At 42.6% G+C, this 21,101-nt stretch overlaps 1 protein-coding gene across 9 annotated transcripts in view; it reads left to right on the top strand.

Moving 5' to 3' along the window:
- Nucleotides 1-21,101, top strand: part of DGCR2 (DiGeorge syndrome critical region gene 2) — a 99,336-nt gene that overhangs the window by 22,354 nt on the left and 55,881 nt on the right. For 5 of the 9 annotated variants that reach the window (XM_072723465.1, XM_072723464.1, XM_072723466.1 and 2 more), the window contains one exon: nt 17,470-17,592. The exons of 2 other annotated variants lie outside the window; for them this stretch is intronic. In XM_072723465.1, coding sequence (XP_072579566.1) covers nt 17,470-17,592 — 123 coding nt within the window. Of the gene's footprint in view, nt 1-16,015; nt 16,074-17,469; nt 17,593-21,101 lie in introns of those variants that run through there. 2 more of the 9 variants (XM_072723463.1, XM_072723462.1) reach the window with 1 other exon arrangement.

Here is a 21,101-nt window from a genome sequence, read left to right as displayed (position 1 = left end):
AGCACACATTTGCTGTGGGGGGAGGGGCAGAGGGAGAGGGAGAGAGAAGCTTAAGCAGACTCTGTGCTGAGCGCGGACACAGGATTTGATCTCACGACCCTGAGATCATGACCTGAGCAGAAACCAAACCAATAGTTGGACACTTAACCAACTGCAGCATCCAGGTGCCCCACTTTGCCCATTTTTAAATTGGATTATTTGTATCTTTGTTAAATTGTAGTTCTTTGTATATACTGGATACTAATCCCTTATTGGATACATGATTTGTGCTTTTTTTTTTTTTTTTTTTTTCATTCTGTAGGTGGCCTTTTCTCTTTATTTAAGTTTGATGTAGTTCTTTTGTCTATTCTTGATTTTGTTACCTGTGCTTTGGTGTCATATCCAAGAAATCACTTCTAAATCTAACGTTGTCTTGTATTTTCTTCTAAGGATTTTAATGTTTTAGGTCTTACATTTAGGTCCTGATCCATATTGATTTAATTTTTGTTTATGGTGTTGGGTAAGAGTCCAACTTCATTCTTTTTGCATGGTTATTTTCTTCATATTATTTGTTGAAAAAATTGCCTGGTCTTAGAACCTTCATCAAAAATCATTTGGCTATATATGTGAGGATTTATTTGAGGGCTCTCTATTCTGTTTCACTTGGCCTATATATCTGTGTTTATGCCAGTAGCACACTGTTTTGATTACTGTAGTTTTGTAATATGTCTTGAAATAAGGAAGTGTGAGGCCTCCAGCTTTGTTTTCTTCCTCAAGATTGTTTTGGCTATTCAGAGTCATTTGAGATTCCATATTAATTTTAGATTTTTCTATTTTGGCAAAAAAAGAAAAAAGGTCCTTGGCATTTTGATACGGATTGCGTTGAATCTGTAGATTGCTTGGTTCATATTGACATCTTCTTAAGTCTTCCATGAATATGGGATGTCTTCCCATCGTTTGTGTCTTCTTTAATTTCAACAGTGTTGTGTAGTTTTTAGTGTACTGGTGTTTCATCTCTTTGGGTTAAGCTTATTCCTAAGTATTGTTTATTTTTTTAAAGATTTTATTTAATATTTTGGGGCACCTGGGTGGCTCAGGTTATGATCCTGGGGTCCTAGGATCGAGTTTCACATTGGGCTCCCCACGGGTAGCCTGCTTCTCCCTCTACCTATGTCTCTGCCTCTCTCTCTGTGTCTCTCATGAGTATATTTTGAGAGAGAGAGAGAGAGAGAGCATGCACCTGCACGTCTACATAAGCAGGGGAAGGGGCAGATGGAGAGGGAGAAGCAGAGTCCCCACTGAGAATGGGAGCCTGATGTAGGGCTTGATCCCAGGACCCCAAGATCATGACATGGGCTGAAGGCAGACCAACTGAGCCATTCAGGCACCTTGCGTTTTGTTCATTTTGGTGCTCTTGTAAATAAAATTGTTCTCTTAATTTTCTTTTCAAATTGTTCATTGTTAGTATATAGAAAGACAACTGGTTTCTCTGTATTGATTTTTGTGTCCTTATGGCTCTGTTTAATTTATTCTAACTTTTTTTTGGTGGAATCTTTAGACGTGACACAAGATCATGTCATCTGCAAACAGGTGTAATTTTACTTTTTCCTTTCCAATTTGGATGTCTTTTACTTCTTTTTCTTGCCTAATTGCAGAGTAGTTGTGCTATTTTACATTCCCATTAATATTGCATGAGAGTTCCAGTTGCTCCACAATCACATCAACATTTTATGTTGTCAGGCTTCTAAAATGTAGCCTTTCTATTGTGTAGTGGTTTTAATTGTCTTTCTCTGTGAGTGATAGTGTTGAATACTTTTCATGTCCTTGCTAGCCATTCATATATCTGCTTTTTGAGAAGTATCTGTTCAAATCATTTGCCCATTTTTTATGAGGTTGTTTGCTTTTTTATTATTTATATTTTTTACTGAATTATAGGAATTCTTTGTATATCCCAGATAAAAGTTTTTAGACAGATGTGTTGCAAGTGTTTTCTCTTAGTCAATGACTTACCAGTTTGTTTGCTTAGCTGTACTTTTAAAAGTATCTTTTATTTTTTAATTTAGTATACTAAAATTTCTTTCTGGTGTATCATTCTTTAAGGTTTGACAAACGTTTATGGTCCTATAACCAGTCCCACACTGAAAATGCAGAGCATAGTTCCATCACCCCAAAACTGCTTCATGCTGCCACTTTGTAGTCAGCGCCTCTCCCTACCTCCCTACCAGGTTTCTACCTGGCAACCACTGATTTTTTTATGAATTTCAGTTTACAACATTATTATTTTTTTTTTATAGATCATGCTTTTGGAGATGTATTAAGCATTTTGCCTAACCCAGGTTCACAAAGGTTTTATTTTTTTCTGCCAGAAGTTTTAGTATTAGGTTTTACATGTAAGTCTTTGGTCTGTTTTGAGTTAATTTCTATATCCAATGTGAGGTATGGATCCAGATCCAGCTTTTGATATGTGTATGTCCAGTTGTTCCACTACCACTTGAGAGATTCTTTTTTTCCATTGTATTGTCTTTACACCTTTATCAAACATCAATTGGCCACATTTGTATGGGTCTACTTCTGGGCTCTGTATTTTAGTGCTTTGATCTATGTATCTTTACCACACTTTTGATCCTTTGATCCAAGTTTTATTTTATTTGATTTTAAAGATTTTATTTATTTATTCATGAGACATACACACACACACACAGACAGAGACACAGGCAGAGGGAGATCTGCCAGGATCACGCCCTGGGCTGAAGGCAGTCCTAAACCACTAAGCCATCAGGGATACCCTGATCAAAGTTTTAAATTTTGAAGTTTATCAGTTTTTTCCTTTTTAAAGATTTTATTTATTTATTCGTGTGTGTGTGTGTGTGTGTGTGTGTGTGTTTGTGTATGAGAGAGAGAGAAGCAGAGACATAGGCAGAGGGAGAAGCAGCCTCCCCACAGGAGCCTGATGAGGGACTCCATCCTGGACTCTGGGATTATGCCCTGAGTCAAAGGCAGATGCTCAATTGCTGAACCATCCAGGCTCCTGTATCAGTTTTTTATTTTTATTTTTTAAAGATTTTATTCATTTATTCATGAAAGACACAGAGAGAGAGAGGCAAACAGGCAGAGAGGGAGCAGCAGGCTCCATGCCGGGAGCCCGATGTGGGACTCGATCCCGGGACTCCAGGATCACACCGTGCACTGAAGGCAGGCGCTAAACCTCTGAGCCACCCAGGGATCCCCTCAGTTTTTTTTCTTTTATGGTTACACTTTGTGTTTCTGTGACAACTCTTTGCTGTCCTGAGGTAGTGGAGATCTTCTCCTTCCTTTTTAGACTTTGAGCTCTGTCAAGGCAAAGACCTTGTATTTATCATTCCACTCTTCTTGCTTGCGTCTAGCATAGTGCCTGGCCCACAGGAGGCACAAGGCTATGCTATATGCTAATAAGTTTGTCTTAAGGATTTAAATAATATATTTGAGGCCTTTGATACACTGGCACAATGAACATACAAGAATCTGATCTTGCTCCAGCTGTTTCTCTTGCAAAGTACTGGTTATACTGTACTATGGTTGTCATCCAAGTGTGGTGTGAGTGGTGAATGAAACAGCAAATGGATGTTACATCAGATGGGAGATAGCTATTATTCCAGCTCTACCCCACCCTCTTGCCCTGGTCTTATTCCCACATTTAAACCCTCCCAAACTCCAACCTCCATAAAATATAGACTGACTGCTGGTTGCTGTTCTTTTCTTCAAAGTGTCATTCATTTAATAGAGATGCTTGGTGAACCTGCCTCTCCTTCCTCTTTCATCTTGTCCAGTCACATCCTTTTCCTTTGGGCCTCCCCCTCCTCTTCTAAGATAACTTACTTCAAGCAGGACCTTCTTCTCCAAACATCTACCCTAAGGAGACGCCAGAAAACAAGTCAAGGCAGATGAGCCAGTGTCCCAGCTGAGGAGTATCTGAGGATAGAAGATATAGTGAGTGATGGTCATTTCATCTCCTGGATGTAGAAAATGCTTGTGACCTATAAAAAATAAATACTGAAGTATGGGCCTTGTCACTTTGTTCTGGTGTCATGGTCTCTTGCATCAACCTTGTGATTCCTTGGCTGATAAGAGAAAGTGGCTTCCCCTGAGCATGGGCAGTGCTCCCCAGCCCTCAGTAGGTGTCACAGCAGAGCTGGGTCCCCTGCCTATCCTTACCAGGCAGGTAGGTGACAGGGCAGTAGGAGATGTCCTTGCTCAGACTCCGCATTCAGATGAGTCCCCCCTCCCATGTGGGGGCTGACTGAGAGTGATTCTCAGTGATTCTCCTCCTGCCCCAGGGCTGTTTGGAAATGGGCTTGGTGGTCACAGTGACTGGGAGCAACTGGCATTTGAGAAGGCATATCTAAGAATTTTGGCTTTATTTCAAACCTACAGTATTTTGGTACATTCCTGGGCTTGCAGGTCCCTATCAAGCAGTCAGAGAGTCCTTGTCCCTGAGGGTTTGTATTGCTGACCTCCACAGAGGCACTGTGTTTCATAAGTCCTGTGTTTTCTGTCTTAAAGAGAAAATGGGTCAGAGTTGGAAAGTTTGGATTCAGCCCTCTGAGGAAGGATGGGTTAGCCACGCCCCAAATCAGAATGCAAGGCATCCTGTTGGGGGTGGCTATGATTCCCGACCTGAGTCCTGATTCCCACTTAGCCAAGCTGGCTTTGGGATATAGATCTGGGCAAAAGGTTCTTGTTCTGCTACTGTTGACTTGTGATAGGACATGGAGCAGGTGCGTCAGTCCTTTTGTGAAGTGAGTGAGTTTACTGGACTAGATGTGTTTTCTTTTCTTTTTTTTAAATTGTTTATTTATTTATTCGTGAGAAACACACAGAGAGAGAGGCAGAGACACAGGCAAAGGGAGAAGCAGGCTCCATGCAGGGAGCCTGACGTGGGACTCGATCCCAGGGCTCCAGGATCACACCCCGGGCCAGAGGTGGCGCTAAACCGCTGAGCCACCCAGGCTGCCCATAGATAGGTTTTCTGGTAAATGTAGCAGTCTCTGGCCTTCCTAATTTAATTTTTTTCTGGTAAAACTAATATACTGTAGTCTTCATGGAACCATACATAGCCCTCTCCCCCCTTGGATACTAGGACCTCATGTGTGCAAATCATGGGGCCAACTGGTCTTTGAGCTCCTTGCAGTGTGACGTTCAGATGTTGTGTCCTTCCTGCTGTAACTCTGATGCCTGCCAGAGCCAAGGGGTGCTCAGGTCTCCCATTAACAGCATCCTTAACTGGGCTTCGCTGCTGAGCTCCATGGCAGACTTGTGTTGTGCAGAAGCCCCTGGTCCCAGCTCCCTGCTCGCATCCTTCCTTTCTCCAGGTGGGTCCCTCAGAGAGCATTTGCTGCTTCAGAGGGCCTCACAGAGTCGTTCCAAAGAGCAGAATACATGAAACTGTTCAGCAACCATGAGTTGCCACATTGTGCCAGGAAGCAGGGAGGGAGGTTACATGCAATCTCATTGATGCCGTGAAGTGACAGCCACTGGCAAAGGGCTGACAGGGTTGCAGGGGGAACCATAGGGACTGCTGAGCCAGGGATCCCAAGAACCTGAATGGAGGGGTCGTTGGGGGAAGGCTGGATAGAGATGCCCTTCACCTCATGAAATGACAAATGGCATTTAGAACACTGTAGAGCAGGGAATGAGTTTATAATATAATCATGGTTTTTTTCTAGAATGATCTCCTGGGAACCGTTGTTCTCAATGCCTAGTAATGCTGTCTGCATCTCCTGGTTCTGCCCTCCCAGATCCATTCTCTGTCCTGCTGCCGCTCATTGTTCTGATGGTCTCCACTGCCTGCAGCATCCAGTCCTGGAGCCATTGGACATCTGTGAGACCAGCTTGGTCTAATCCCATGCTGAGCCCCAGCTAAGCAGAGAGCTTCTTACCTGTGTTGGTGGCACTTATCCAGGCTGTACCCTTGGCCTGTAGGCTTTCCCTATGGCATCTGGTGGTGCATGTGCTGCCCATCCTGAGGGCTCTTGCAAGCCCCTTATTCTTATCCTCTTACCTGAGGACACAGGTAATTCCACCTCAAAAGGCACTCTTAACAGGTATGCCCTGTGTTTTGTATTTTAGTGATCTGTGTTGTCGACAGTGGGTTTTTGTGCCCTCCTGAGGGTGTCCAGAGCAGACATGGCTGGCCCGCATTCCAGCCAGGAACACCAAGTTCCCAACATGGTGCTTGACAGATCCCACAGGAACCATTCTTCCAGACCTGTCCTGTCACTTGCATGGCAGGGCTCAGCCAGTCCTTATTTTCAGATACTCTCCCATCTGCTGCTGGTGTGTAGTGTGGTGCTGGAGAAACATCCCTCTCCCAGCCCTGCCCTGGGTAGTGGGTGGAATGAGACCCAGGGGACAGCATCCTCCGAAGAGAAGCTGTTGCTCTTTCCAGGGAAGAACGTCTGGGCGGTCTGACAGAGGCTGCGCTGCCCCCTGGGAGTGAGCCTGCGGGGAGACTGGGGCCTCCTAGTGCCTGGAAGAGCGCTCCAGGAAGGCATGGAGGGCTGCATCTGAGGATGCCCCTCTCTCTGCTGTCTGCAGACCATCCGAGTGGGCTGGGGGCCATGGGAGGAGATGGGATAGAGTTCTCTCCTGCGTTTCCTGGCTGGAGATTTTTGATTTCCTGTCCAGCACACATGGACATGTGTGCTACCGCTGTTCCCCATCTTCCTCTATTTCTCTCTGGGCAGATGTTAGGAGAACTCAATTCCAAACAATTAGAGTCTGCATACTAAATTTCACACGGTAATTTGAGACAGCTCAGCTTACATAATTTAAAATGAGGCCGAGGCTTGCTGACAAAGAAGAAATTGAATCCAGAGAAAGAATCTGTGAGGCAGAGGCTTCCAAATTTCTGCAGGGCTCGAATTCTCTAATTCCCAAACTTTGCATACTTTAAATAAAGCAGTAGTAGCTCTCCAGGTGTGGCTGGGGTCTGAGGGGGCTCTGCGAGGTCAAAATCATTTCATAATAATAGCAAGGAGTCATTTGCCTCTTTCATTCTCTCACCGGAGTGTGGAGTGTGCGATGGCATTGCCAGAGGCCACTTGACAAGTGATTGATGGCTAATGGGTTGTGTGCTTGGGATTCTTTCTCCTCCTGTCTCCCTGTTTTTCTCTCTTTTTTAAAGGATTTTTTAAGTTGTGATAAAATCCACATAACATAAAATTTACCACTTTAACCATTTTCAAGTGTATGTTTCACCGGTATTAAGTACTTTGACTCTGCTGTGCCACTGTCAACACCATCCCTCTCCAGAATTCTTTTCATCTTCCGGGACCTAAACTCTGTCCCCATCAAACAGCTCTCCATTCCTCCTCCCCCTAGGCCCTAGTAACCTCTGTGCTCCTTTCTATGTCTGAATTTGACTCTTCTAGGGGACCTCATATACGTGGAATCATACATTATTTGTCCTTTTGTGTCTGGTTTGTTTCACTGAGCATAAAGTCCTCAAGGTCCATCCTCATTATAGCATGTTTCAGAATTTCATTCCTTTTTAGGACCTGATAATATTCCATTGAATAGATATACCACATGTTTATCCATTCATCTGTTGGTAAATGCTTGGGTTGTTTCTACCTCTTGGCTATTGTGAGTAATGTTGCTCTGAGCATCAGTGTATAGGCATCTTCCTGAGTCCCTGTCTTCATTCCTTTTGAACATATAGCTAGGAGTGGAATTTCTGGATCATATGTGTTTTACCTTTGGAGTGTACATTTGGAACCTGCTACTTATAAAATTTCTGTTTTAATTTCTAATACAGTATATGTTGATAGATATAACCCACATAAACTAAAGTTCTCTGGGGTCCTCAGAAATTTTAAGTGCTTAAAGGGATTTGGCAATAAAAACATGTGAGAACTGCTTAGTGAGAAGTTCTCATTTTGGTTCTGTGGCCTTGCACATGGTTAGGGCATGGATTATTTTGAAAAGTGTCAGCAATCCCTTGGCTAGGAAGGCCTGCCTGTGTCTCCCATTTGATAGCCAGGAGACAGGCATCATAAGAAAAGGTTTGGGGCAGGACCTTGGCAAAGCCAGTGGTGGGAAGAGGGGGTGACTATTTTTGAGCAACTTTAGATGTGACAGAAATTATGCTGGATGCTTTACAAAGGGACTTGAGAGGATATTGAGGAAGAAAGGGAAAAGGAATGTTGATTTGCAGCTCGAGTTATGGCAATAAGACTCATCAGAATTGCTGGCTGACTTACCAAGCGACTGACTGTGTGTCGGTCCCCCACCACACAAGGCAAGCTCTGTCATGTCCCGAGTCTACCTGCTTTGTTTACCACTGTGGCCCAGGAAAGTTGCCTGGCACAAAGTGGAGCTTGGTAAATATTTTTTGAATGAGTGATTCACATGTATTAACCAGTGACTTACACATTGGATTGCTGTCAGAAGAGCCCCTATGCTACAGGTGAGTCAGAAAGGGAGAGAACCTTCCCCAGGGCGATGTCAGAGAACTATTGATACTTTGTTATAGACTTCAAGAATAGAGGAAGATCTTTGAGCAGTTCAGTTCATCTGACATTAATGAGTCCTCCCCGCACCCTACCTTGTGCTGGGTGTTGGGTATGGAGTGGAGGATAAAGATTTATCCCTATACTTACACTTTAAGACAGCAGGGTTTGGCATAAACTCTGTAGCTGGCTGCTTTATATATATTTTTTATTTTTTTCTAAACATGTTTTTACATGTATCAATGGCTCATTCTATTTAATTGCTGAGTAAGTAGTCCACTGTGTGGCTGTACTGTGATTTGTTTATTCATTCACTTATTTTGGGCATTTGGATTTCCAGCTTTTGGCTGTTATAAATAAAATTACTCTTTTAATGGACATGTAACTTTCATTCCTCTTGGGTAAATACCTGGAATTGGAATGACTGGGTCATATGGGTGTATATTCAGCTTTTACAAACTGTCAAATTGTTTTCCAAAGTAGTACAATTTGATATTCCCACTAGCAATGTAGCAGGGTTCCAGTTACTTCTCATACTTGCCAACACTTGATATCATCATTCTTTTTAATTTTGGCCATTCTAATAAGTATGTAATTGTATCTCATTATGGTTTTAATTTGCATTTCCTTAATGACTAATGTTGAGTGTCTTTTATGTGCTTATGTGCCATCTGTGTGTCTTCTTTGGTTAAATATCCTTTAAAATAGTTTGCCACTTTAAAATTGAGTGGGTTGTTTTCTTGGTATTGAAATTCGAAGGTTCTTTATATATTCTGGACACAGGCCCTTTATCACATATTTAATTTACAGTTTTCTCGTACTATGTGAGTTGTCTTTTCATTCTCTTAACAGTGTCTTTGGAGAAGAAAAGTTCTCAATTTTGATGAAGTTTATCAACTTCTCTTTTATAGATTGTACTTTGGCTATATGTATCTAAGAAATCTTTGCCTAGCTCGAGGTCACAAAGATTTTTCTCCTATGTTTTCTTTTTTTTTTTTTTAAAGATTTTATTTATTTATTCATGAGAGACATACAGAGAGAGAGAGAGAGAGGCAGAGACACAGGCACAGGGAGAAGCGGGTTCCATGCAGGGAGCCTGATGGTAGGACTCGATCCCAGGACTCCTGGGACTCCAGGATCATGCCTTAGGCCAAAGGCAGGCGCTAAACCACTGAGCCACCCAGGGATCCCTCTCCTATGTTTTCTTATAAAAATTTTATAGTTTTAGGTCTCTGATCTATTTTGGGTTAGTTTTTGGTATAAAGAATGGATCCGAATTCTTTCTTTTTTCTTCTTCTTCTCCTTTCTTCTTCTCCTTTCTTCTTCTTCCTTTTTTTTTTTTTTTTTAAAGATTTTATTTATTCATGAGAGACGACACACAGAGAGAGGCAGAGACACAGGGAGAGGGAGAAGCAGGCTCCATGCAGGGAGCCCGATGCAGAACTCGATCTCGGGTCTCCAGGATCACGCCCCGGGCTGAAGGTGGCACTAAACCCTGGGCCACCGTGGCTGCCCTCTTTCTTCTTTCTTTATTTCTTTTTTTTTTTTTTTTAATTTATTTATTCTTGAGAGATAGAAGGAGAGACAGAGCCAGAGACACAGGCAGAGACAGAGCCAGAGACACAGGCAGAGGGAGAAGCAGGCTCCATGCACCGGGAGCCCGACGTGGGATTCGATCCCGGGTCTCCAGGATCGCGCCCTGGGCCAAAGGCAGGTGCCAAACCGCTGCGCCACCCAGGGGTCCCTTCTTTCTTTATTTCTTGATGGATATCTAGTCCCAGGACCATTTGTCGAAAGGATTGTTCTTTCTCCAGGGAATTGCCTTTGTACCTTGGTTGTAAATCATTTTCCCACATATGTGGGCCTGTTTCTGGACTCTACCCTGGTTGTGTTGATCTTGATGCCTGTCTTTGATACTTATGGCATATTGTCTTAATTACTGTACCTTTATAGTGTGTCTTGAAGGCAAATAGTATATATCTTCCAACTTTGTTTTTCCTTTTCAAAGTTGTTTTTGAGTATTTTAAATCTTTCACATTTTCGGACGCCTGGGTGGCCCAGTGGTTAAGCGCCTGCCTTTGGCTCAGGGTGTGGTCCTGGGGTCCTGGGATTGAGTCCCACATCACGCTCCCCACAGGGAACCTGCTTCTCCCTCTATGTCTCGCCTCTCTGTGTCTCTCATGAGTAAATAAATAAAATCTTTAAAAAAAAAAAAAAAACTTTTTTGGGATCCCTGGGTGGCTCAGCAGTTTAGCACCACCTTCAGCCCAAGGTGTGATCCTAGAGTCCCAGGATCGAGTCCCACATTGGGCTCCCTGCGTGGAGCCTGCTTCTCCCTCTCCCTGTGTCTCTGCCTCTCTCTCTGTGCCTCTCATGAATAAATAAATAAGATCTTAAAAAAAAAAAAAACAAGGGATCCCTGGGTGGCGCAGCGGTTTGGCGCCTGCCTTTGGCCCAGGGCGCGATCCTGGAGACCCGGGATCGAATCCCACGTCGGGCTCCCGGTGCATGGAGCCTGCTTCTCCCTCTGCCTATGTCTCTGCCTCTCTCTCTCTCTCTCTCTCTCTCTCTCTGTATGACTATCATAAATAAATAATAAAAAAAAATTTAAAAAACAAAACAAAACACATTTTCATTTGAATTTTAAAGTCACTTTGTCAATTTCTACAAAAGGCCTGGTGGCATATTGACTTGGATTGCATTGATGGATGTGGGTAGAACTGTTTATCTTTTTTTTTTTTTTTTTTTTTTTTTAAGATTTATTTATTTGTTAGAGAGAGAGATGTGCGTGGGTGGCTTAGTAGGTTAAGCGTCTGCCTCTGGCTCAGTCATGATCCCAGAGTCCTGGGATCGAGCCCAGAGTCGGGCTCCCTACTCATCAGGAAGCCTGCTTCTCTTTCTCCTCGATTGTGCTCTCTTGTTATCTGTGTCTGTTTCTCTCCCAAATAAGTAGATAAATCTTTAAAAAAAAAAAAAAAGAGCGAGAGTTTGAGCAGGGGAGGAGCAGAGGGAGAGAGAGAGACAGAATTGTCAAGCAGATGCCCCTGCTGAGCAGGGAGCCTCCACCCCCTGCCCCCTTGCAGGGCTCGATCCCAGGACTCTGAGATCATGACCTGAGCTGAAACCAATAATTGGCTGTTAGACCTAATGCCCCTAATGCCACCTGAGTGCCCCTAGAATTGGTATCTTAACAACTTTGGTCTTTTTGATCTATGAGCCTCATGTATTTAGGTCTTTAAAAAATTTCTCTTATCAGTATTCTGTAATTCTCAGTGTATTAAGACTTGTACATCTGTCATTAGATTTATCCCTAAGTATTTCCTTTTTTTTTTTTTTTATGCTGTTGTTAAGGTAATTTTAAATATTTTAATTTCAGGAATGCTTTGTATAGAATTGGTCTTAATTCTTCCTTAAATATGGGTAGAATTTTCCAGTGAAGCTACCTGGGTCTGGAGTTTTCTTTGTGTGGAGGTTTTAACTAAAAATTCAGTTTCTTATATAGTTATAAGGTTATTCAGGTTATTGATGTCTTTTTGAGTGAATATTGGTAGTTTGTGCCTTTCGAGGAATTTATTTTATTATTTTTTAAGATTTTATTTATTTATTCATGATAGACACAGAGAGAGAGAGGCAGAGACACAGGCAGAGGGAGGAGCAGGCTCCATGCAGGGAGTCTGACGTGGGACTTGATCCTGGGACTCCAGGATCACGCCCTGGGTGGAAGGCAGGCGCTTAAACCACTGAGCCACCCAGGCTGCCCCAAGGAATTTATTTTATCTAAGTTGTCAAAATTACTGATATAAAGTTGTTCGTACTATTGCCTTATTATTTTCCCATTCCTTATTATCCTTTTTTAAAATTTATTTTTTATTTATTGTTTCTTATTATCCTTTTTAATGTCTCTACAATTGTAGTGATGACACCCTCTTCTGATAGTGATATTTTGTGTTCTTAATTTTTTTCCTGACTAGTTTGACTAGAGGTTTGTTAATGTTGTTAATCTTCTAGAAAAACAGCTTTTATTTTCATTATTTTTTCTATTCTTGTTTTCTATATTTCCACTCCGATCTTCATTATTTCTTTTCTGCCATTTGCTTTGGGTTTCATTTGCTTTGGTTTTCTAGTTTCTTAAGGAAGAAACTGAGATTCCTGATTTGAGACCTTTCTTTTTCTCTGATAGAGGAGTTTAATGGAGTACATTTGCCTCTGGGAACTGTTTTAGTTGCATTCCACAAATTTTCATCAATTTAAAATGCTTTCTAATTTCCTTTTTCATTTCTTCTTTGACCCGTAGACTATTTGGAAGTGTGTCAGTTGTTTCCATATAGTCAGGGTATTTTCCAGATCTTTCTGTCACTGACTTTTAATTTAATTCCGTTGTGGCCAAACAATATACTCTGTGTTTTGAATCATTATAAATTTATTGGCAACTTGTATTATGTCTCATAATGCTATTATGGTAAGTGTTAGTTATGTTTATGGAAAGAATATATGTATTCTGCTGATGTTGGCTGGGAGTTCTAGAAATGTTGATTGGTGTTGTTCAGCTTGTCTGTATCCTTGCTGATTTCCTGTCTGCTTCTTCTATCACCTGTTGAGAGGGGATGGAAATTAGTTGTGAATTTGTCTATTAGTTATAGCAATTTGTCTATTAGTTATAGCAGTTTTTCCTTGATATTTTAAAGGTCTGCTATAGATGCATAAACATTTAGCATTACGTTATCTTTTGTCATTGTTAAATGACCTTTATTCCTGGTGATATTTGCTCTGAAGTCTACTTTGTGTAATATTAATTTGGCTACTCCAGCTTTCTTTTGATCAATGTTAGCATGGTATGTCTTTTTCCATTCTTTTATTTTCACCTACATGTATCCTTATATAAAGTGGGTTTCTTTTAGATAATATGTAACTGATACTTTTTTTTTAACCTATGTGACAAATTCTGCTTTTAACTGGGGTGTTTTAGATCATCTCATCTGTTTATTGATAAGGGAGAATTAATTAAAATCTGCCATTTTAGGGCAGCCCTGGTGGCTCAGCGGTTTAGCGCCACCTACAGCCCACGGAGTGATCCTGGAGACCTGGGATCGAGTCCCATGTCAGGCTCCCTGCATGGAGCCTGCATCTCTGCCTCACTCTCTCTCCTCTCTGTGTATTCTCATGAATAAATAAATAAAATCTTTATAAATAAATAAATAAATAAATAAATAAATAAATAAATAAATAAATCCTGCCATTTTGTCATTTGTGTTTTTTCTATTCGTGCTGCTTGTTTCAACTTTTTTCTTTCTGTCTTCTGGATTGACTGTTTTTATTCCGTTTTATTGTCTTCATTGGGTTATTTGTTAAAACTCTCATGCTAGCTTTTTGGTATTCATCTTGAACATCCTACAGTTGCCCTTTGCATGACAGACTACATTACTTTCAGCATAAGAGCCTTAAAATAGTGTGCCTCTGCTTCTCCCTTCCCAGCATTTGTGTTCTTTTTTTTTTTTTAAGATTTTATTTAACATTTTTTATTTGTGCTGTTCTTGTTAAAGTTCTCCTTCCATGTTTTGAGCCCACAGTATAGGATCCATGTTTTTGCTTCAGATAATTCTGGGTTGAGTATTTTTTGTTTGTTTTCAGAACTTAAAAATGTTACTCCACAATATTCCAGCTTGTATTGTTTCTAATGAGAAATCTGCCATCACATCATGTTTGTTTTCCTTTGGGGAATACCTCTTTTTTTCTCTGGCTAGTCTTAAGATTTTTCTCTTTATCTCTGGCTTTAAGCAATTTGATCGTCACGTACCTTGGAATAGTTTTCTTTCTATTTCTTATGCTTGGAGTTCACTGAGTGACTTAAGTCTGTGGATTTTCATCAAATTGAGAAATTTTTTTTGTCACTGTTTCTTCAAATATTTTGTCTGTCCCCCTGCCCCCGCCCTAAGTCTGTGTATCACACAGCTCACAGTTCATTTTTTTCTAGCCTTCTTTTGGTGTGTTTTAGTTTAGAGTTTCTATTATTGTCTTCTAGTCATTCATCTTTTCCTCTGTGAAACTGAATCTGGTCATCCTGCCTTCCTTGCAGGATGCCTTGCAGGTACCTTGCAGTTTTCATCTCTAGGCATTGGGTTTGCTTCTTTCATAAAATCTTCCATATCTACTGCACACGTTTGATTTTTCCTCTAGCTTCTGGAGCATTTGTGACACAATTTTAACTTTGATGTCTTTGTGTGCTTTATCATTTTTACCTTTTTGAGTCTGTCTTGTCTGAATTTTTTTTCATTTTGGTCATGATTTCCTGTTTCTCTGCATGTCTGGTAATTTTTTTATTGAATGCTAGAGTTTGTGAATTTTGCCTTTTTTGGTTACTGCGTATTTTTGCCTTCCTATAAATATTCTCAAGTTTTGTTTTAGGTGTAACTTGGAAATAATTTGATCCCTTTGGCTCTTTCTTTTTAATTATTGTTAGACTGCACTTAGTCTGGAGTTTCTTTCTCTCCACTAATGAGGTAGGACTCTTCTGAGTACTTGACCCGGTGCCCCACAAGTTATGAGTTTTTCCAGTCTGGCTCCTGAGAACAGGCATTTTGTGGTCTTGCTGAACTTCAATTATCGTTTCCCTGTTGTCCTTTGGTGTGGTTCTCTCCTTAGCCCCGGGTGGTTTCCACTCACACCACACACTGATCAGTACTTTCCTTCATTCCCTGCGGGGGTCCTCTCTGGATCTCTGGAGTCTTACTTTTGTGCAGCTCTCTCTTCTCCAGGACTCTTTGGAGCTGTCCTGTGAGTGTTACCTGCTTTGATTTCCCCCCAATTTTTAGCTGCATCCACTCACCTCTAAGTTTTCTACACCCCCCTGGAATATATCTCCCTGCTTTGTAGCCTGGAAATGTTCTTTTTTTTTTCTTTATTTTCCTGGAAATGTTCTTGATACATACAGTAAGGCTCACCTCACACGTGCCCTGACTCAAGGGTCACTGTCCTTTGTTGCTTGATGTCAGTTTCTGGAGAATTGGTGTTTTCTTATATTTTATACTTTTTTTTTTACTTCCTTGTTTCAGGTAGGCAGTTAAATATATCCCTATGACTCCATCTTGGTTGGAAGCCTTTATAAAATATACATCATTGTGACTCTTTTGTCTGTGTTCTACATTTAACAAAGGCTTTCCTTCTGGTTAGGTTGATTGATTTACTGCAGTGTGTGGTGGCAGGTGGAGAAGAGCAAACACTGGGTTCATAATTCCTTTCCCTGGCCCTTCTTCCCTTCCCCACCTCAGAGTGGAAGACTCTCAGACGTCTGCCTGACCTTGGTGGGGATATGGGTTGTCCCTCCTTGCAGAGCACTCTGAAGAGGCTCTCTAATGAATATGCACACTGGTACTTGATGCCCTGCATGACCATCCAGGGGTGGTGGTGAGGGGAGGGCTCAGGCCTAGCTTCCGTGTCCAACCTGGTTTGGTGGGTTCATCTTCCTTGGTTAATTAGAGTGATGATTGGCCCTGGTTACGTAGGCCAATGATGGGACAGGACTCAGGGATGGGAATAGTTTCTTTTTCTTCCTAGATTTCAGTGGAATGATTCTAGGACAAGGAAGACCGCAGAGGGAGCAGCACCACAGTAAGAGAGCTCTGTTTGTTTCATCTTCCTGTGTTTTCAGGATGGTGTGCAGTATGTTTGCCTATGTAGCAGCTGTCACCTCACTTCACAAGTCTGGTTTGTAGGACTGGAGTAAATGTTTTTGCCTGTGTAGGTAATTTAATCTCTCTTAGTCGTCAGTCTCAACTCTGCTGTTGTAGCTTAAAAGCAGCCACAGACAATACGTATTTGTGGCTGTGTTCCAATAAAACTTTATTTAAAAAACAAATAGAATGGGACGCCTGAGTGGTCGAGCGTCTGCCTCCAGCTCAGGGTACTGGGATCAAGTTCCACATCAGGCTACCTACAGGGAGCCTGCTTCTTCCTCTGCCTGTGTCTCTGCCTCTCTGTGTGTGTGTGTCTCATGAATAAATAAATAAAATCTTTAAAAACAAAAACCAAGTGGGAAGGGCAAGAGTTGGCCTGAGGGCTGTAGTTTGCCATCCCCTGCCTCAGTTCAAGTCCTCACTTTACTGAGTTGATATTTTTGTGTGTTTCCTTCTATTACAGTTGCTTCCAGAAACCATTGCCAGTTCTACCTTGCTTAAAACATAGATCTCGTCATGTAACTTACTGACTGAATAACCTCTGGCTTCCTATAACATTCCCAGTAAAGGTCAGAATTATTTTACACTCAAAGCCTCCATAGTCTGACCCTTTTCCTATTTCTGATCGTACCTCCAGTGACTCCCTGTCAGCTCACACACAGTCTATTTCGCAAGTTTTCCTGCCTTGATATTTCTGTAAGCCTTACTTTTTCTGGAATATTTTCTCTCTTCCTATTACATTATGTAAGTCTTTTGAAACCTGCCTTGGGAGCCCTGTTTACATCCCACCTTCTTTAAGGATTCTGGAGCCCCTCAGGTGCAGGCAGTTTCTCCTTCCTTCATGCTTTTTGAGCACTACTGTTCGCAGTTTCTCCTTCCTTCATGCTTTTTGAGCACTACTGTTCTTGTGCCCTCCTGATTTGCTCTTGGTCAGAAATGTGTGTGTGTGTGTGTGTGTGTGTGTGTGTGTGTGTGTGTGTGTCTTCCTTGTTGACCCAGAATCCCTCCGGAGGTGAGAGGTGTGCCCTCTTGTGACCTTTGTAGTCTAGCACAGAGTCCCACTCAGAGCAGAAATGTGTCAGGTGTGTGTCTGAGGTGTGGCACATAAAGATCCATGTCTGGGGGTGCATTGCTCTGGGGACTCGTGTACCTGTGGGCACAGCTCTTGGCTTCCCCTTGGGGCCTGTGTGCAGGCCCCTGAGGAGGTGGGCTGAGCTCCTGGGCTGAGCTCCTGGCCGCGGAGGCAGGACCAGGCAACGGTAGGCCTGGCTGTCCCAGGTCTCCACTGCTGCTGCCGCTTCTCAATGGCCTCTTGCCCTTTGGTTCCACAGAGCTGCGGTGCAACCCTGGGCAGTTTGCCTGTCGCAGCGGCGCCATCCAGTGCATCCCCCTGCCCTGGCAGTGTGACGGCTGGGTGACTTGTGAGGATGAGAGCGACGAAGCCGACTGTCCAGGTGAGTGTGTCAGGCAGGCGGCCACCCGACGCCCTGCCTCTCCATCACAGCTGCATTGATTGTGCTTCCAAGTGGTGGGGGTGGGGTGGCATCGGCTGTAGCCTGTGCTCTATCCACTCACTGGAAGCTTATGTTGAGCTGACCCCTTCCCTTCTCTCTTTCTCTTCCTATCTCTTTAAAAATAAATCCCAACACAGGCAGATCCCAGAACTTACAAGGTGGCAAGGTCAGGCAAGAGGGATGCTAGGGACACCACATTTTGGGAGGCATGCTGGCCCAAGAGCAGTGCCCATGAAGCATGGTGCCCTCTTGCCTCCTCCTTGCCTGGCTTTGGGTGCCTTTTGAGACCTGGCTACAATCCTGACATGGGTTGTTCAGACTGGCTTTGGCTTTGCCAAATGCATCCTGTTCACTTAGTCCCTTGTATTTTTTCATTTGGAAGTTTTCTCCTGACAACACATGGGCTCCTCAAGATATGTGCCAATGCCACAGAAAGTCTAAATTGTTGGTTCTCTACTTGGTTTCTGCCCTAGCATCCTCAGGGAGTATAACACACCCCAAGAGTAATGGTGTTCACTACATCCCTGGTATCCCTGCATCCATCATGCATCCCATCATGCATATGTGTGGGACCCAGGTAGTACCAATAAAGCCCCTAAGAAGATGTGTCTTATTCTACCTTGAGAACCTCCAATCTAATATAACTCTTCAGCCTGGCATTTAAATTTCTTAACATTCTGGTTTGGTTCTACTTTGCCAACCTGATTTACTGCTATTTTCCCTTTAGTGGTTCATCTGGGCTGTTTCCTGTGCCCACCCATGAAGAATTTTCTAGCCACATGCCTCATTCATGCCTTTCTCTTTTTCTGGGATCCTTTTGTTCTGTTTCCATGTGGACAGATCCTGCTTGTCCTTCAAGGCTTGACTCAGATAATACCACAGCAAGATGGCATCTCTGGGCCCTCTGGGTGGAGATTGGCTTCTTCCAGCACCTATTCCCTCTCTCTGACAGCATCTAGAGCCACTGGTAATTCTCACCATTACCTGTGCCCATGTTTGATCTCTCCTTCCAGACTGTGAGTTCTCTGAAGACAGACCTGTCCTCTTTCTAAGCATGGCCTGACCTAGAATGGAAGTCCCTTTTTAACATTCAGAAAATGAAAGGAATGTTGTAATTCCTGTAGGTCAGGTACTGAAGAAAAACCAGCTAACTCAAACCATAGGATCAGGTCCGGTATCAAATACAAGGTGACATTTGAGCTTAGGATGGTTTTTTGAAAGGTGTTCCAAAATAAGGAACAAAGGTGGTCTGGTCAGATAGTTTGCCTGAAAAGACAGCCTTTAGAGGAAATCCCAGTTTTCCCTTGAGCCTATTCATTGGATTGTGCATGTCTCTGGTTGACATGCTTGCCTTTCCAAATGAATTTGAATGGTGGTAGCTGGACAGAAGGTTCTGGGAGCTGTGTCTGGGAGCCCACCTGCTCCTTCCTTAGGTCACAGCCCAGAGAACATAAACTATCCAGTGCTTGGGATGCTGATGCTCCATGTTCTGTCAGCTGTTGAGGACCAGTGGTTGTGACTGGGAGCTTTGCTGGGTCAGACTTAATGAGATGAGGCTTCATATCCAGCTTTCTAGAGAATATTCTGAACAAACCAAAAGACTCTTGGCTTCCTTTAAAGTGGAAGCACAACTTATTTGCTGCTCTCAAAGTGCCTTTTGGCTTAGCTTTTAAGATTGTATGTAACTGTTCTGTAGATATATACTGAAAACAATGGTAGGCACTCTAGTTCATCTAGTTCATCTCTCCATCTCCTGTGGACTTGATAAAAAGACAGGAACCTGATAAAGGCAGGGACTAGATTTGATTTCTCTTTTGGGTCACATGGTCTGGCACAGAGGGTCACAAGTCTGCCTAGCACAAGTGTTGATTTGAGATTACAGAAGTTGCTATATTTTCTCCCCAGACAGAGAAATAAAGTCTTTCCAACAGGAGCCCAGAGTTCTGAGTGGATAGTGTACTCCAGGCCCTAGCCACTGAGGGCATGATGACCATGGCCATGTGTGGAAGCTCATGGATCCCTGATAGGCCAGGGAGGATTTGAGGAGTGGGGTGGGAGGGCTGAGGTGCTGTCGGACCTCCTGGCTCATTCCTGGCTTCCCCTTGTGTTTGGTACTGTTTCTGTCCCATGGTGTAGTGCCACATCAGGAGGCAGGTGGGTGATAAACTTTCATTTCTGATTGTTCTTAAAGTTGGGATTCTGAGAAATGTGTTATCAAAATATACAAAGAATAATGTAATATTGTTTCTCACTTCCCTGAATCAATCAATAGTTGCTGAAATGTCATATTTTCTTGTTTACTTTTTTAAATTAATTTTTAAAAGGCATCATGGATATATCAAATCCTTGTTAACATTCCCCCCTTCCAAAAAAAGAAGAAAAGCCTTTGTGTGTGGACAGGGAGTTAGCTGATAACTACCTTTACCATTGCCTTCCTGCATATGGAGAGTTTAACTAATTTGTGGATAGCCCTGGCCATGCTTTGTCATGTTTTTGAATATGGGCTTCAGGATTTTTGGAGGGACCATACAAGATTATGGCATTGTCCTGCTGAAAGCCTGCTAAAATTACAGTAAAAGAGCATAAAAGATATAAAGGCATGGTAAAAGAGTATAAAAGATAGCAAATGGGAGAAGATGAAACAGACCAGTAATTTCAGCATGTTTTTGGAATATAGGAAATGGATGGTGTACTAGATATAGTCAGGGCATTCAATACATTGCCTGCATTTCAGGGGCTGGAAGGCTGGAGCTGTCTCATTCAGAACCCCCTGGCAGCGGGCTTTGGCCTCGTTTAGCCCAGGAGATCCTTGCCATGAAGTTTGGAAGGTAGAAGGGAGGTGGACTCCTTCCTCCTCTGGCAGTGGTGTGGGTGCCTGGGCTTAGATTGAGGTGAGTGAGTACAGGGGCCTCCACAGCCTCCTCTGACCAGCCTTCGTGGGGCTGCAGAGCAACTGTGATTAGCAGAGGTTTTCTGCAGTTTCCTATACTGTGGACGGCTTTCTGACTCCGACTACAACTGCAGAAGTGAAATGGAAGGCTAGAGTTCGCTCACTTTTGTGCACACTCTAGCCTCTTCAATTGTTCTGAAAGTACTTAATGTCCTGTATTAAACTCCACTGTTTTTGAAATACCTAGCATGACATCTGTTCTTCTGACCATTTTTTATGTAAATGGGGACTAACATAAGATACATAAAATTTTTTAATGGAGAAAAATGTACAACTTTATTAAGAGGTATTAAGGAACATTTGAATAAGTAGAGACAGGATATTCTTTGCTAGGAAGACTGAATATGGTAAAGTGGCGTGTTCTTAAATTGATCTATGGAGTCAGTGCATCTCCAGAGGGTTTTTGGGAAATGTGGCAAGTCAGTTTTGAGATGTTTGGAAGAATAAAGTCCTGATATGGTATGACACTTTGAAGGGGAGTAAGCTATGAGCAATTGCC

Source organism: Vulpes vulpes, chromosome 10, assembly GCF_048418805.1.
Source record: "Vulpes vulpes isolate BD-2025 chromosome 10, VulVul3, whole genome shotgun sequence".
NCBI classification, from domain to species: domain Eukaryota; kingdom Metazoa; phylum Chordata; class Mammalia; order Carnivora; family Canidae; genus Vulpes; species Vulpes vulpes.
Note: the sequence above shows the minus strand (reverse complement) of the source record. Positions and strands in the feature narration are given on the sequence as shown.